The sequence below is a fragment of the Vipera ursinii genome (assembly GCF_947247035.1).
Source record: "Vipera ursinii genome assembly, chromosome: 9".
NCBI lineage: Eukaryota > Metazoa > Chordata > Lepidosauria > Squamata > Viperidae > Vipera > Vipera ursinii.
This window is the reverse complement of record NC_139523.1, coordinates 16768813-16784532: the sequence shown is the minus strand read 5'-3', so window position 1 is coordinate 16784532 and position 15720 is coordinate 16768813. Positions and strand designations below refer to the sequence as shown.

General features: G+C 40.3%; 2 protein-coding genes across 6 annotated transcripts in view; both read left to right on the top strand.

The window, feature by feature from the left end:
- The first annotated feature begins 671 nt into the window (after positions 1–671).
- Positions 672–9496, top strand: PTAFR (platelet activating factor receptor). Its single transcript, XM_083369351.1, has 2 exons — positions 672–764; positions 8372–9496. Exons 1-2 carry the CDS (start codon positions 699–701, stop codon positions 9458–9460), a joined length of 1155 nt encoding a protein of 384 aa, XP_083225477.1. The 5' UTR covers positions 672–698; the 3' UTR covers positions 9461–9496.
- Positions 9497–9679: 183 nt separating this feature from the next.
- The window catches only part of EYA3 (EYA transcriptional coactivator and phosphatase 3), a 29578-nt gene continuing 23537 nt past the window's right edge, over positions 9680–15720 (top strand). The window contains exon 1 of one of the 5 annotated variants that reach the window (XM_083369341.1): positions 9680–9808. Coding sequence is in view for 1 of the 5 variants with exons in the window: in XM_083369338.1 (XP_083225464.1) it covers positions 10347–10364 (18 nt within the window). In the remaining 4 variants the exon portion in view is untranslated. Of the gene's footprint in view, positions 10365–14251; positions 14430–14727; positions 14757–15720 lie in introns of those variants that run through there. The other 4 variants (XM_083369338.1, XM_083369339.1, XM_083369342.1 and 1 more) reach the window with 4 other exon arrangements.

Sequence of the window (15720 nt, the reverse complement as noted above, 5' to 3'; positions counted from 1 at the left end):
AGACTGGCTGGGAAAGTCCCTGATGTTTTCTTGGCAAGGTTTTTCAAAGGCAGTTCGCCATTGCCTCCTTTCTAGGGCTAAGAAAAAGTGACTGGCCAAAAGTCAACCAGCTGCCTTTGTGCTTAAGGCAGGACTACAACTCAGGGTCTCCCAGTTCCGGCCTGATATTTTAACCACTACATCTAAGCTGCTGTCATGATGCAATTAACAACTGCCAAATGCACAAGGTGAACAAGTCTACTATGATCTGACTAAGCCTTCGATGATTCAGAATTTAAATTCATTTTTACACACTGCATTCATCCTAAATAAGTTAAAAGCGAATCCAAACTCCGTTCAGTTTCACGCATATCATACTCATTAGGGCTGATCCCGTAGCTCCTTGATCAGAAACATCAACTTCTACATTTACATCCATTTAAATGTATTTTGTTGCCCATTTCATTCCAGATGGGGATAAAATATATAATAAGAGTTGTCTTATAGCTTTTTGTAGCAAGTTATCTTCCTCTTAAACTTGCTCAACATTTCATCTGTTTGGCAATGAGGATGACACACACATGGTTTCTTCATTCCCAATGACTATGTAGGGTTTCCTGTGTCATTTTCAGTTGAGTTCATGGAATTCAGCATGTCATGAAAACGCTTCAAGTCACAGCATGTAAGAGGCATCGTTCCCACAGACTGGCCTTCCATTGATGGATATCACTCATTACATTGTGGCCAAACCTTGGACTCAGCCAAGAACATCCATCCTTGCTATGGTAAGTGATGGGTGCTTTTACAGATGAAATTATTTAAGTGTGCTAGGACTGCACCCAGCTTTTGTAATCAAGGCTTTTTCATCCCAAATATTGAGAGGAACTTTATAGATATATGCATATTGCCAATGAATTCTTTGTAGAGAAATACTTCATCAGGGGGTTAGGCTCAATAATGAATATTTTAATAGAAATAATTGTTCTGATTATGAAATAATAGATGCCACAAATAAACTCAGTTGCAATTTTAGAGATTCTTGGTCAATCTAAACTCAGGAGATCCATCCTTCCCTGCCTGCTGCCTTGTTTAGATTATACTCTTTCTGCACGATCAGAATAACCATAGAATGAGAAGAAGGCAGCTGTTCCTTCTAGTTTCAAATGATGCTAATTCACAAACAAATCGCCAGGAAACTCCAGGAACTGGCAGTGATTATGAGGATGTATGAGCCACAGTAGATATCCAACAATTCCTATTTGGATATGTACCTATGGAAGTCCTTCTGATAAAATTCCTTTTGATTGGCTTCTCTGGCATCGGTGCTGTCTTTCTCCAGAAATAATTATCATAAACAGGCAGGTCAGCTATGAGTTATCCACCACTATGTCTATTCATAATGTCTTTGATAATCATGATATCGTAGACAGTTTTCAATTAGGCTTTTCAGGCATGCACCAAAACTGCTTGGCAAGGTCACAGCTGGGCAGGCAGAAATATGGAAGAGTATTTAACAAAAGATTAATCAATATCCATGAGATCCTACCAGGGCATTGTTACCTTAAATGGCAAGTGCTTCTGCACATTTGTTTTTTTAGTTTCAGTATATGACTGGTCTATAAGGACAGAGGTAGTTTGCAGCAACCTGGATTCTATACGGAAGCCTTGAGTTCCCATGCCTTAAGTCCACCTTGCAATAAAAACAAACAACCCAAAAAAATTGATTAGGCTTCCTATATTGTATTATAGGTTTGCACAGTGATCCAATTTATTGTAAAGTTAATTTCATTCACACAACTTTTGTTGCCATAGCTTCAATTACTGTCTTTCTTTCAATTTAGCAAACAAGAAGTTGTTACTATGTTGCATCCTGTTGGCATTCAAAATAACTTTTTTCCAGTATCAGGAAGTTGAAGAGTCAAACAGACCAGGAAAGGGTGTAACTGATTTTTTATGAGTGGAAAATTGATGGTGAAATTACCGTATACTAAAAATAGAGAGTCTAATATCAATGAAATTGTTATCCAGAATGTGGAATTACATTTTCACAAATTAAAAGAATTGTGCTGGATCATGCCCAGTGAAGGTCACTAGTGTTGTCACTTAAGTTGTTGTAAATTCTGTGCATTCCTTTTTTTCCTTTTAAGTTATTATCATGTGGAAATCTACCAAGCAGAGCCTAGTATAAAAGATATGCATTCAGAACTAAAGACTCCACAGTCCAAAGCTTTTCATTCTGGGACTGAACAAGTATACAATTCTCCCTTAGTAAACTCTGCCCCTAATTTTAATAGTGTATTTGTTTTATTAGATTTTTTTTTACAACTTAAGGGAGCATGTACATAATTCTTGCTTTTCCTGTCTTCCACACAATCACAAGCTATAAGGGGATTGGGTTGAAAAAGTAACTGATTGGCAAAAAGTCACACAGCTGACTTCAATGCCTACAGAAGGACTAGAACTCACGGTCACCTGGTTTTGAATCCATCACCTTGGGTGGGAATTGATATCTGGGAGGGGCTTGCAATGTCACTGCCTGGGCACTTTGATCTTATAGTTTTGGATGCCAACCAAGTGGGGACCAATGTTCTAGGACAGGGGTCTAAAACCTTGACAACTTTAGGAATTCTGGGAGCTGAAGTCCACAAGTCCTACAAGTTGTCAAGGTTGCAGACCGCTGCTCTAGAACAGCCATCCTGCCCTGGCCTATTGCAGACTATGGGACTCCATCATCTTTCCATCCGCTGTCACCAAAGCTGAGGATGTTCAGAACTGGAACCCAGCAGTAGCAGAAAGGCATCAGGTTGGGAAAGGGACCCCATAAGGTCAAAAGACCACAAGAGTGAAAAGAGGATCTCTTTAGCTTGGGTAAAGACAAAGTGACCTAATGTAGAAAGTTTACAGCAAAAGATGCCAAGGGTTCTTGAATATAAAATGGCAGAACAAACATTCTTGTGGTTTCTGTTTCACCTAGTCATCAAAAAGATGGTACAAAAAAAATGCAGCCACTGGGGAAAATAAATCAAAAATAAAAACTTGCCGCGGAAAGGCCAGATAAGGACATAAACGCCTCTATTTTCCATGTACTTATATATTTCTTAAATATAAGAGCCACATTTTGATGAAGTACTGCATAAAAATTATCCCAAGATTTTTCTTTAGCACCAAACCTGTGAAACATGTTTGAGTGACAAGCCCACAGACACCACTGAGAACTTCATAGCTATGTTGGACAAAGGACATTAAAACCTTGAGTTCTAATGTATCACTTTAATGCACACCACTTTGCATCGCTTCTCCCACAAGTCAACGGAGAAGTGTAAGTGCTAAGTGGTTTGTTGATGGCTAAATCTATTACCAAATGCAATCATTATCAAATAGTTTATTCCATTTATACTAATGGTAGTTCTGTTATTTAACTATCTGAAGTTATGATGCTGAGATGTGTGGTCATATACACAAAAACAAAAGCTTTCTATATTGGCTTAATCTATGTAAGCGCCCCCCCCCAAGACACATGGAGCTACACCTGAGTTGTATTCTTTATTGTTCCTCGTTTACAGACAAAATCTAGCCAAACGAAAGCAACTGCTGTATTTGCACAATGATAGATATTCTACCAATAGAAGAAAAAAATAGGAATTGTTTACAAGATACAGTGTAAGGACTATAATCAAAGAACCACCAACTCAAGACTAACAAGCTAATAATAGTAAACAACAATCTAATCAAGGAACACCGGGTCCAAGCCGCATTCCCTTCTAGCACTGATGATATTACTTAGTTTGGTAATGAAATAACTGCCAAAAAAAAAAAAAAACCCCACCAAGCACAGACAGCAGCAAGGAGCCTAGATACACTCTGGGAATCTCTAGGGAGGAGCCTTCTTAATTCTCTTTCTCTTGATCAAGCTCTCCATGCTTTGTGGCCTCTTTGCCCTCCGGAGTGCAACACCTCCTTCTCAGGGATCCCGACTAGCCTTCCACCACAATTTGTTGCTTTATTTCACCAGTCAACCTCAACAACAGACTGGGCCAAACTCATTGCTTCTCACTTAATATATAGCATCTTTCTATGCTTTTATCAATTTCTCTTCCTCTGGGCTCTAAGAGGATGTCTAAATGCTCCTAACCACACATCTTTTTTTCTGGATTTTTTTGGGGGTGTGTATGTGTGATAATTTGGGGGAAGTGCCAAATTTCTGCTGCCAACAGAAACTTCTCTCATTGGGAAATGAGAGATCAGCATAATACCTGGGGCATTTTGCTACACGTAGTAAAAGAAAAGTTGGTACTCCACCTATAATATGACTAGCAGCTGAGTTTCATTTCAACACTGCCAATGACTTGCCGGAACAGAAAACAAGGTTACTTTGGAGATGCAAACCAGGCCATTCAAGACAAACAGTTCCTTTCTTTCTGTTAATTCTCACTAATCATAAGGTCAAGAATCAAGTAGCGCCTTTTCTGTCTAACAAACTTTATTAAAAGGTATAATCTTTCTTGAGCTACAGTTTATTTCATCGGAAACATGGTGCGGCTAGACCAGGGGTCAGCAACCTCGGCTCTTTTATGACTCGTGGACTTCAACTCCCAGAATTCCTGAGCCAGCATAGCTGGCTCAGGAATTCTGGGAGTTGAAGTCCACGAGTCATAAAAGAGCCGAGGTTGCCGACCCCTGGGCTAGACTGATTTAAGGATTTAAATTGGGTAGATTTATCTATTAAATTTCTGTAACCCCCCCATCTCACCAATACTGGCTTAAAATGCAATCAAAAGTTAAAAACTGCCAAAAAATGAATCAAAATTAGAAAAACTGAGTAAGAGAAGTTAAAAGTTAAAAACCAAGACGATGGGTGGCAATAATCACCACATATCTTCTCTACCCCGGCAGCACCCCCAATGTGTAAGGCCCCTACTGGGGCCCCAGGCGAAGCAGCGGAACCCAATTCTTAGGCTCTTCTGGAAGGCCAGGCATGCAGTTGAGAGGGAAGGGAGACATAGGTTTGTTATGCAGACGTAGTAATATATGAAACAGATGACAAATGCCTGTTTGTTAAGGCCTTCGGAGAATGCCTGAAAATACTTTGATGTAAACTTAGTTCAGCCACCTCTCCCACTTCACCCCAATTTCAATACTTCATCAGCCGCTCTGTGCATCTGATAAAAGCGCTCTGCAGGTTAGAAATACCTTTTAATAAAATCTGTACTAATAGAAGAGGGTATTTATAGCTCAGGGTTGAGCTGTGGGGTCCTTGGTGCTCTCTGAGCCTGGCTGTTTTCTTGCAGACACTTCATGTACCAGCTAGCAGTAGGTAAGGCAATGAAATGTCTGCAAGAAAACAATCAAACTAAGGGAACACTAAGGACCCTGCACAAAAAAATACTGTTAGTTGGAAAAGGTACTACCACACGCCCCCTGATTTTTGGCCACCAGAGACTAACACATCTCTCTTCCTGCAATTTCACAGCAGTCAGTGACGCTTGGGAATACTTTGCTTAGGATGGTTCAGGTCAGAAATGGGCCGTTTTTGGCTCCACGCCTTGGCAAATACCCACCCACACAATCTTTAACACTGGTTCTGAATATGTGTTATTAAACAGGGCTCATTCTCAAGTAGGAGAGAATGGCTGCCCTTAGACTTAGTCAAGATATCTATAATGGTTTTAGATATTTTTTTAAAAAAAGCAAGAATCATTTGAAAATTTAGAAAGCAGAAAAAAATCTGCAATTATGTTCAACTTTGGTTCATGTTGCCCAATTCATTTTGTGGTTTATTAGAATTTCTCAAGAAATTCTACAGGTCCTTTTGTGGACAAGTTTTTATCTATGCCAGTTTCACTTCCTTCCATATAGAATAGTTCCAGATGTAACCAGAAAAATACAGCAAAAGATGTTTAGAAAATAACACTTGAAACTGTACTGTAAGGAAGTTAAAAAGACACTAATTTGATAAAAGTTAAATAACCCTTTCTAATGTACCTATTTGCCTAGAAGGAGGAAGCGAGTCAAAAGAAGGTAGCAGAACATGATTATAATTGAAAAATCACCCCAGGGAAGTAAAAAATCACCCTATTGCTAAATTTTCAAGACAAGAAAATATTTAGCACAGAAAGCTTGGGGTTCTTTCTACATAGAAGAAAAGCTAGGAAAAACTGAAGTCTTTGTATTTTCATGAAGTTATAAAATTCAATTCACAAACAAAAAGAAATGCTATCTAGTGAGTACTTAATTATAACAACTTTGAATGCTGTTCCAATCTTCACTGGCAAATGTTGCACAATATAGCTCACTATCTGGAGATTTTTCTATTTGAAGGGAGTTCATTTTACACCCGTAGCTTGCAAGTTCTTCATAGCCAAAGCCATTTCCTATCTCTTTAAACGTCAGAGTGTGTATTCTAGAAAGCTTGATATCTTTGAAGTTGTCTAATCTAAATTTATGAGTTATTCTTGCAGTTCAATGATGTATGAACATCTTGCCCAACAATTAGACGTGGGTTTGGTGTCTATGGTCACTAAGGCTTGGTACCATTTTTAAAATTTTTGGTTAAAGTTAATTTTCTTTCTAGTGGTTTTGGGCCCAATGGTAATCAGAGGTCACTTGAATTCAACCTAAGAAAATGCTATTAGCAAACTTTATGCCTAAGACTCTTCTTGAAGAGCTTTTGTCATTTAGACTGTAAAAGTGCCAGAAATATTTTTAAGCAGCATAGAATGGGACATGGATTTTCAAATCAAAGTCTGGTTCCCAGCCATTTTAGCTGTTGTGGTGTCTTTTCAAACGAATATGAGTCATCTTCTTGGCAGTGGTCTCTTTATTTCAGTCACTGACCAGCATAACATAACATTCAAGAGTAAAATTATAGCCATCCCATTGCGGTCAAAGTTTTATCTTTGTATTATAAGACTTGACTAAAACTTAGATAATTGGCACAAACTATAAAATCATGATACCAAAGTATGTTTAAAGTTTCAAAACAGAAATTAACTATAGAAAATATTTATATAATTTGGGTAAAACTATAGAACAGCTTTTGTCAGTTGTACAATTGGTTTGTGTAAGTTAGGAAAAAAAATGAAGAAGAGCTACACATTCAAGATGAAGCTCCTTGTTGACACAGGTACTTTTAGCCAGCCCTCAGTGGAAGGGACTCTAAAACCCAGTCTTGACCATCTCCTGCAAATAGCTCACCTCTATTCTTAAACATTTTATTACTAGAGGCTGAAGCCTGCTTTTGCCAGAGACATTAAGCTGGAAGGCATTAAGCTGTGCTAAACTTTAACCTTTGCTTCACCCCAGGTTAGTCTTTTTGAATTCCTTCCCCTTTATTATACAGTTTCACTTCTTCCCTCTCCACTTATTTCCACCCCTTGCCGGAACTTGTAGAATGCAGCTTGAGCACCAGATTTTCACTGTTCTTAGGTAACCACAGAATCAAGTGAAAAAAAGTTAGAACACTAATACAGTCTGCTGAAATGTGAGTGCCTTAATTTGCCACAGGTTCCCACAGACAAAAAAAATCAGACAAACAAGAGATTAAGTAGCCTTAATCTAAAGAACCGAGTGGAAAAAAGTGAGAAACTGTTGAGTAGAGATGTCCTTGAACTATAAACCTTTATAAGCTTTAGAAAACATTGCAAGGAGAAAGAAGTCATGTAATTTTCTGGTCATGAACCAGCTGTTCATTCTTATTCCATCCAGCCCTACCCTGAAAAAACTGAAGATATACAGTTCATGGGAACCAAGCAAACCAAGCAAAAAGGAAGATCTTCTTTAAGATTGCTCACCTCTCCCTCTCTCAATTCCATTTTCTCTCCCCACCTTTCTGCTTTAGATTAGGATGCAGATCTAACCAAGCATCAACTTTACACATTTAACTATGATTATTTTACTTAATAAGCTACAAAAAAGTAAAAAAAGGCTTATGTTAGTCTGGTTATGATCTATTTACTTGAACCAATGTAAAAAGTGGAGCATTCCGAATGCTTATAATGTGGTCACTTGAGAGAATGAAATGGTTGATGGATGTAACTATTGAATAAATGCAGGATATTGGTATAGAGGTATTCCTAGAGTTGAGGGCTGACTGTCAAGCCAAGCTACTAAATTTGAGTTGCCAAAGGAGTAACTAGGGAGTACAATCTCCTGACAGGCTAGTTAAACATGGGAAGACATTCCCAGATTATAGGGTTGGCTAAGAAACCCCACAATTACTAGAGAATCCCTGGAAATGGATTCCTAGAGGGTAAGGCAACGGACTGCCCCACAGTATGTGGTGTGAGGAAAGTGAGATTGCGATAAAGACTTAGCCAGCTCCAAGTTAGCTTTAAGAAATCCTGTCATTTTCTATTCTTGCATTAACTATTTCCTTCTGTCATTTTATTTCCAGGATAACAACACCATGACTACTACAATGATATCCAAACTTCTTGAAAATGGAAACTTCTCTGCACTTGTTAGCCAAACTAAGACATGCCATGTGGATTCTGAGTTCAGATATCTACTGTTTACTGTCTACTACAGCCTCATTTTCATCCTGGGCTTTGTAGCTAACACCTATGTGCTGTGGGTTTTCTGGCGGCTTTATGCTAAGAAGAAATTAAATGAAATAAAAATATTCATAGTCAATTTGACAACTGCTGACTTACTTTTCCTGGTTACTTTGCCAATGTGGATTGTTTATTACAACCACAAAGGGAACTGGATCATGCCCAGCTTTCTGTGTAATATAGCTGGCTACTTATTTTTCGTCAATACATACTGCTCTGTGGCATTCCTGGGAGTGATCACATACAATCGTTACCAAGCTGTCACAAGGCCCATTTCAACGGTTCAATCCAGCACACGAAGAAGAGGGCTTTATGTTACATTGGCTATTTGGATCCTAATAGGTGTTCCTTCCATCTACTTTTTAGTTGATGATGGCACAACTCCTGAGGGGCACCTGATTCGCTGTTTTGAGCGTTACGATACCAGCGGTGATACCACGCCTATTCTTGCCTTCCATGTGATTATTTCCATTTGTTTCTTCATTGCTTTCCTGCTTGTCTTGGTATGCAATGCTTTCATTATCCGGACATTGCTTTCAAAAACAGTGCAAACTCAGAGGAGCGCCCGTATCAGGAAAACGGCTCTTTGGTTGGTGATCACAGTTTTGACTGTCTTCACTGTCTGTTTTGTGCCTCACCACTTGGTGGATCTACCCTGGACTTTGATGGTGCTGAACAAGTGGGACACAAGCTGCCAAAGGCAAAAACTATTAAATGATATCCATCAGGCTACCCTTGTTTTTCTGGGTGCCAACTGTGTCCTGGATCCTATCATTTATTGTTTTCTCACAAAAAAATTCAGGACACATCTTTCTGAAAGTTTTAAAAACATAAAAAACAGTCGAAAATGCTCCAGGCAAACAACTGACACTGGAGTGGAAGGGATGGTACAGTTAGATGATTGTATTCCTGCATCCCCCAAACTTTAAAAAGTATTTTGAACGCAAGATGGAGGAAGATACTTCTGTAGCAGCAAAGAAGGCCAAAAAACATACATTTGGTTACCATTTGCTTATGTTAAAGGACAAACATACACTGCATGCAGATAAGGAAATACAATATGTCTCCTCACAAACAGCAAAGATTGTAAGGAGGAGCTTTGTGTGCCTTTGTTGCCCATATGCTAACTAAAGATGGCCAGCTACTCTTTTCATTCTTAAGAAAACGGACTGAACATCTAGGCTGAAAGACCTTCTGATTGAAAACTGTAAAGTGAAATGAAATGATAACTTTCTTACTGAAGAGCAGCATTTACTTATTATCAGTGTCAAATAAAGGTAATGCCTAGCAAGGATGCTTGGCAAATTAATTTAGGGCTGCAACCTGTGTTGTCCAAAAACAAGAAGAGCTGAAGGCCACGTAACATAAATGCAAGATCTCTGAAAGGACGTGCCATATCTGAAATGAGGTGACTTTGGTGACTGTTGTGAGGGTAAAGAATTTGTGAATCTCTTACTTGAAAGATAGATATTACATTGTTGCGGTTGTGATATAATATAATCAGTATTTTTTTCTTCATCCTGAGGTACTTCTAAGCTCTTGGGCATCATTTGGAACATATCAGGACTTTCTCGGGACCCAGTGCCAATATCTAGGACAGAGCTATAGGATTCCTTTCCATCAAACATTCCATTCTCCTGGGTATAATCTTTCTCTTGCTCTTTTCTCATTCCTTCGTATCCAGAAAGGCTGAGAGATACAAGCCAAAACTTATAAACTTACAACTTAACAGTTATGGATTAGCCAAGAATCCCTATGCAAATTTAGAAGTTGAGATAGGAAACAAGAAGACCTATCCTGAAACAAGCCTGGAGTATGAGAGAACCGTTGCCTGTAGGTCCATCAAGAATGAATTCTTGTTATTTTGTTTGCAATCATATCTATGGAAAAGTAAAACCTAAATTACAACTTTACATGAAATTAAGACTTCTGGCATATTATGCCCATTTCAATATATTGTCCTACTCCACATCTGTCACCTTTCACCATTTGACAGACACACATCTGAGACAGGAGCCTCTTCTACGCATGAAGGTTGTTCCATAATTTAGAATGCTGACTATGCTAAGGGATGTTTGGCTTTCTCAGAAAACCCAACTGTTGCCTAATATTTCATTACTATCCATTGCTTTGTAATAGTCTAACCTTAAAATATTCAAAAAATACAAGTGAGGGGTCCTTAGTGCTCTCTGAGCTTATTTTCTTGCAGACATTTCATTACCCTAACTAGGTAACATCATCAGTGCTAGTAAGGAATGGTGTTTGCTGTTGGTTTATAATCTGATGTCTTGCCTGTCTGGGTGGGTGTTAGGGATTCCTTGGTTGGGCTGTTTATTAATGGCTCTGTAGCAGTTTCTTGATTGGGGTACTGCTTACTTGATTGTTGGTCTGAAGGTGACCTTGGACTTAATCTATGCTGATCTGAGTGCTGATTACTGGTGGAGAAGTGCTGGAATATTTTTCTCTTTTGGCCCGGTTGGTTGTCTCTTTTGCATAATCTATAGATGTTGTTAATGTCTATGTGTCTACTGATGGCTGATTTGTCAGAATGCCAGGCTTCTACAAAAATACAAGTAATAAATGATGATTGTTTTATTAAATCTCTGAATTAATTGACATATGACTTTTATAATGTTATGTAAGGAAGGAGTATGGATCGCTAATGAAAAACAGTGATGATGAGAGTTAGCCAATACTGTCTATTTTTTTTAGATAAAAACCTATCAGTATCTCCATTATTGTATTGAAGACTATAAAAGACAAGCAGAGCCTAGTTGTCTAGGAAAGGAAAAAAGACTGAAATGTATAGCTGGTAATACTTTTATTAGAAACATAATGGCCGAAAAGATTGCCCAAATTTGAAGCTCTCCAGGCTTCTAACAAAAGCCTTTTGGATCATATCTCTGGCAGAAAATTGGCTAAATAGATGACAGAGTTATGGACAGAGGCAGAAGGGTAGCAGAAGTTTACACTCAGCAGCTGTAGATGACCAGGCTGACCCTGAGGGAGGGGTCAAATGCATCATCAGTCTTGAGTCCCTTAGCACCCACAAGAGATCTAAGTCCAGCCCACCATGAATTCTTTATCTACTGCCAAATTGCTTTAACCATTAGTAGTTCAAACTCAAAGCAGAGACATCACCCTGCCAACAAAAGTGCGTATAGTCAAGGCTATGATCTTTCCAGTTGCAATGTATGGCTGTAAAAGTTGGACCATAAGAAAGGCTAAGTGCCAAAGAATTGAGGCCTTTGAAGTATGGTGCTGGAGAAGACTCTTGCGAGTCTCTTGGACTGCAAGGAGATCAACCCTGACTGCTCTTTAGAAGGCCAGATCCTGAAGTTGAAACTCAAATAATTTGGCCACCTAATGAGAAGGAAGGACTCACTGGAGAGGAGCCTAATGCTGGGAAAGATTGAGTGCAAGAGAAGAATGGGACGACAGAGAATGAGGTGGCTGGATGGAGTCACTGAAGCAGTAGGCGTGAGCCTAAATAGACTCTAGAAGATGGTAGAGGACAGGAAGGCCAGGAGGAACGTTGTCCATGGGGTCGTAATGGGACACGACTTTGCAACTAACAACAACAACAAGTTCAAATTCTTGTAGAGAGCTTAAGCTTGCAATAAATCTTTATACTCATTTGAACTGTCTGGATCTCCTGATTTCTCTGGTGCTTGACAAAAGCTATGGAATGATTCCCACCATCAATCTCTTTCTTTCTGTGCTTTTATTGTTTATTTATAATACAGACATCTATCATGTGAGGTTACCTCTGAGAATGTCTGGATTCTGCATTCCACTTGCCAAAAATGTTGCATTCCACTACCTCAAATGCTGTTGGGGGGGGGGGGGAAGTATACACTTGTTATATCCATATCAAAAAGAGGGGATGCCAAACATTTGTACTCAAATAGTTTAGCTTGGAACTATCAACTCGAGATTTATTAAAAGCACATCAGAAGTTCTAATTGTGAAGCTCCTGCAGGCATTTTGTGTATTTGTTTTAAAATAAGACTGCAACCTGGAGAACATTTATTGGTAATTATATGGCGTTGAAATAATTGTTCTCTAAATAAAACAAAAGAGAACGGCAACAATTTAGCATAGCAGAAATGTTTCACTGAATTCAGTGGAACTTATCTCTGTGGGAACAGCTCAACTTTCCTAAAATTTTAAATGTAACTGGATATGTTAGCCTTTACAAATCTTAGTGCCGACATGGATTTCTATCACCCTAAGCTAAACCCAATCATACACTGTCAAAAGTAATTTATGTCTTAGAAGTATGAAACCCAATTAATTATGACTTTAATTTGATAAATACCACGTATATTCCGTATTTTTTTGTATCAGAGATTGTCTTAAAAGTTAATTTGCTGGGGTTGAGTAAGAAGAGTTCATATCAACGTGTAAATGTAATTTAAACTATATGGAAAAATATTTTATTTACAAATTAGAGCTGGCACAAATCTGAGCTATTATAATCTGGACAACTACTAGAATGCAACGAAGAAATACAAAAACCTGTATTCTCAACTAATGGTCGTTCTAATTTTTGAAGCCCGTTAAAATATGTGGGCTGCAGCAGTATATTTATGTACACACATTGACTTGGGAGGCCGGTGTGTGGTGTAGTTGGTTAACATAGTGTGGTGGGATTGAGGATTTGTTGTCACTGTGTGTTGGGGGGAGAGAGCAGGGGGGGGGAGGCTCAGCTAATCTCAATGTACACATGTTGTACTTTGACAATAAAGGTTGTTTATTATTATTATTATATTATTATTATTTATTATTATTACACCCATCTCACTATGGTTATTAAATAGCTACGAAGTGGGGAAGGGGGCTTCGCCCGAACCCAGCCAATTAATTCTATTATCCGCTCAGTTGCCGCACATTTTTATTTTTTTTAATTTTAATTCCATTTATATCCCGCCCTTCTCCGAAGACTCAGGGCGGCTTACAAGCTTAGCAGTAGCCTTCATTCTATGTATATGCCTGCTTATTAGGGCTTTCACACACACACCCCAAGCGGCATTATTACAAAGTCAGCTTATTGCCCCGAACAATCTGGGTCCTCATTTTACCTACCTCGGAAGGATGGAAGGCTGAGTCAACCTTGAGCCTGGTGGGATGCGAACCTGCACTAATTGCAGGCAGCTGGTGTTACTTAAGGAGGCATTAGCCCACTGCTCCACCAAGGCTCTTTTTTTTCATCAGAACAGCTCAAAATTAGCAGCTCCATCATTAAAATACGCTATGCGCCGTTACAGCAGCGTTAACTCCGATTTTTGTGGTTTTACCATGTGGTGCAAATCCAAACTGTTGAGTTAGTTTATGATTCAATGTATTGTACAAGATCGGGCAAACTTAATGGAGCTTATTTTTGCTCCCCAAAGGAGGCGGGCGACCCCTACAGGCAGAGAAAAGCAATTGCGCTGGGGCCGCACTTGTAAGGAGCAAAGGCAGCGAGAATCCCCTCAGCCGCCTCTTATTTTTACCTGCTAGTTCAACGGCAATAAGAAAAAAGGCGCGGCCGCTCCTCGCCGCCCAGCCCAGCCTTTGTGCCTTCCCTCACCTTCCTACGTTCCTTCCCAGACATTTTGAATCACGGGTAGGAAACCTGGGCGGCGATGGCGACCACCGACAGCAAACACCCCGACCAATCCTATCCCGCGTCACCTTTACCGTCACTTCCGGCAAGGAGCTTCCGCTTCCGGGCCTCAACCCAGCGGAGGCTTGCCGAAAGGGGTTCTTTTCCGTTCTCTTTCTTTCTTTTATTTGTGTGTGTGTGTTGTTGTCCTGTGTGGGAACCCAGCCCGTCGCCGGTCCCGCTGTTGCCGCCACCAAGTCCACCATGTCACCTGTCGCCAAGGCCGCCTCCGCCAACTTCTCCTCACGGTGAGAGAAAAAGAACTTTTCCCCGCCCTTAGCTTCCCCCTTCTCTCGCGCGATCGGCGCGCGGGCCGGTGGGCGTGGCCTGGGGAGCGGTTGCCGCGGCCCCGCCCCCACATCGGCGAATGGGGGAAGGGAGAAGAGAGGGCGGTGGGGCGGGGCTCGTCTTTTTGCCGCGCCGGGATAGGAGGAGGCGGGCGGAGCGCGTCACAGGGCGTGTCCGCAACCTGTGGGACTCACCGCCACGTGATGCGGTGACACTTCTGATTCCCCTCCCCCTCCCCGGTTTTGATGGCTTGAAAAGAGAAGTCGAATGCAGGCAGGAGGAAAAAGGTCTGTTTGAGATTGCTTCTTCTTCTTCTTCTTCTTCTTCTTCTTCTTCTTCTTCTTCTTCTTCTTCTTCTTCTTCTTCTTCTTCTTCTTCTTCTTCTTCTTCTTCGAGGAAAAAGGTCTGTTTGAGATTGCTTCTTCTTCTCCTTCTCCTTCTCCTCCTTCTCCTCCTCCTCCTCCTTCTTCTTCTTCTTCTCCTCCTCCTCCTCCTCCTGTTCTTCTCCTCCTCCTCCTCCTCCTCCTCATGTTCTTCTTCTCCTTCTTCTTCTTCTCCTTCTTCTTCTTTTTGTGAAAGCCTGGACTTGCAGGGTATGTTAGCCCAGGGGTAGGCAACCTCGGCTCTTTTATGACTCATGGACTTCAACTCCCAGAATTCCTGAGCCAGCTATGCTGGCTCAGGAATTCTGGGAGTTGAAGTCCATGAGTCATAAAAGAGCCGAGGTTGCCTACCCCTGTGTTAGCCTAACAGGGTTACTTAATTGTGGTTATGTTTTTATATGATACGTTTGCCAAGGGGCAAGCCGAGGTCTTCCAGGCTCTCAGAGGCTTGAGGAGCTCATCCCATCTCTCAATTTCTTTTTTTCCCCCGAGATCGCTTGGTCAGATTTGCCCTTTGATAGGTTCTGATCTTCTCGGTCTTTTATAAGATTTCCTTAACTGAAACGTGATTGTGGGCTAGCAGGGTCTTGGGCAATCAAATAAGGCACTCTTCTTTCTCTGCAAATAATAAAGCGGTTGTGGTGACTTCTGAGTCTCAGCAGAAGCAATGAAAGCACTTAAGTGTATCAGAAAGTTGTTAACTTCTTAAATCAAAATAACTGGAGTGAAAAACACGTGGGACCTGTAGCGTTGTCATGACTTTTTAATTTCTGTTCTTTTATCCTTGGCCATTCACCTTACTGCCCGGGACCTTTAAGGAACTGAAATCAGAAAATGTCTGATGTGTGGTGAAGACATCCTTGTGTAG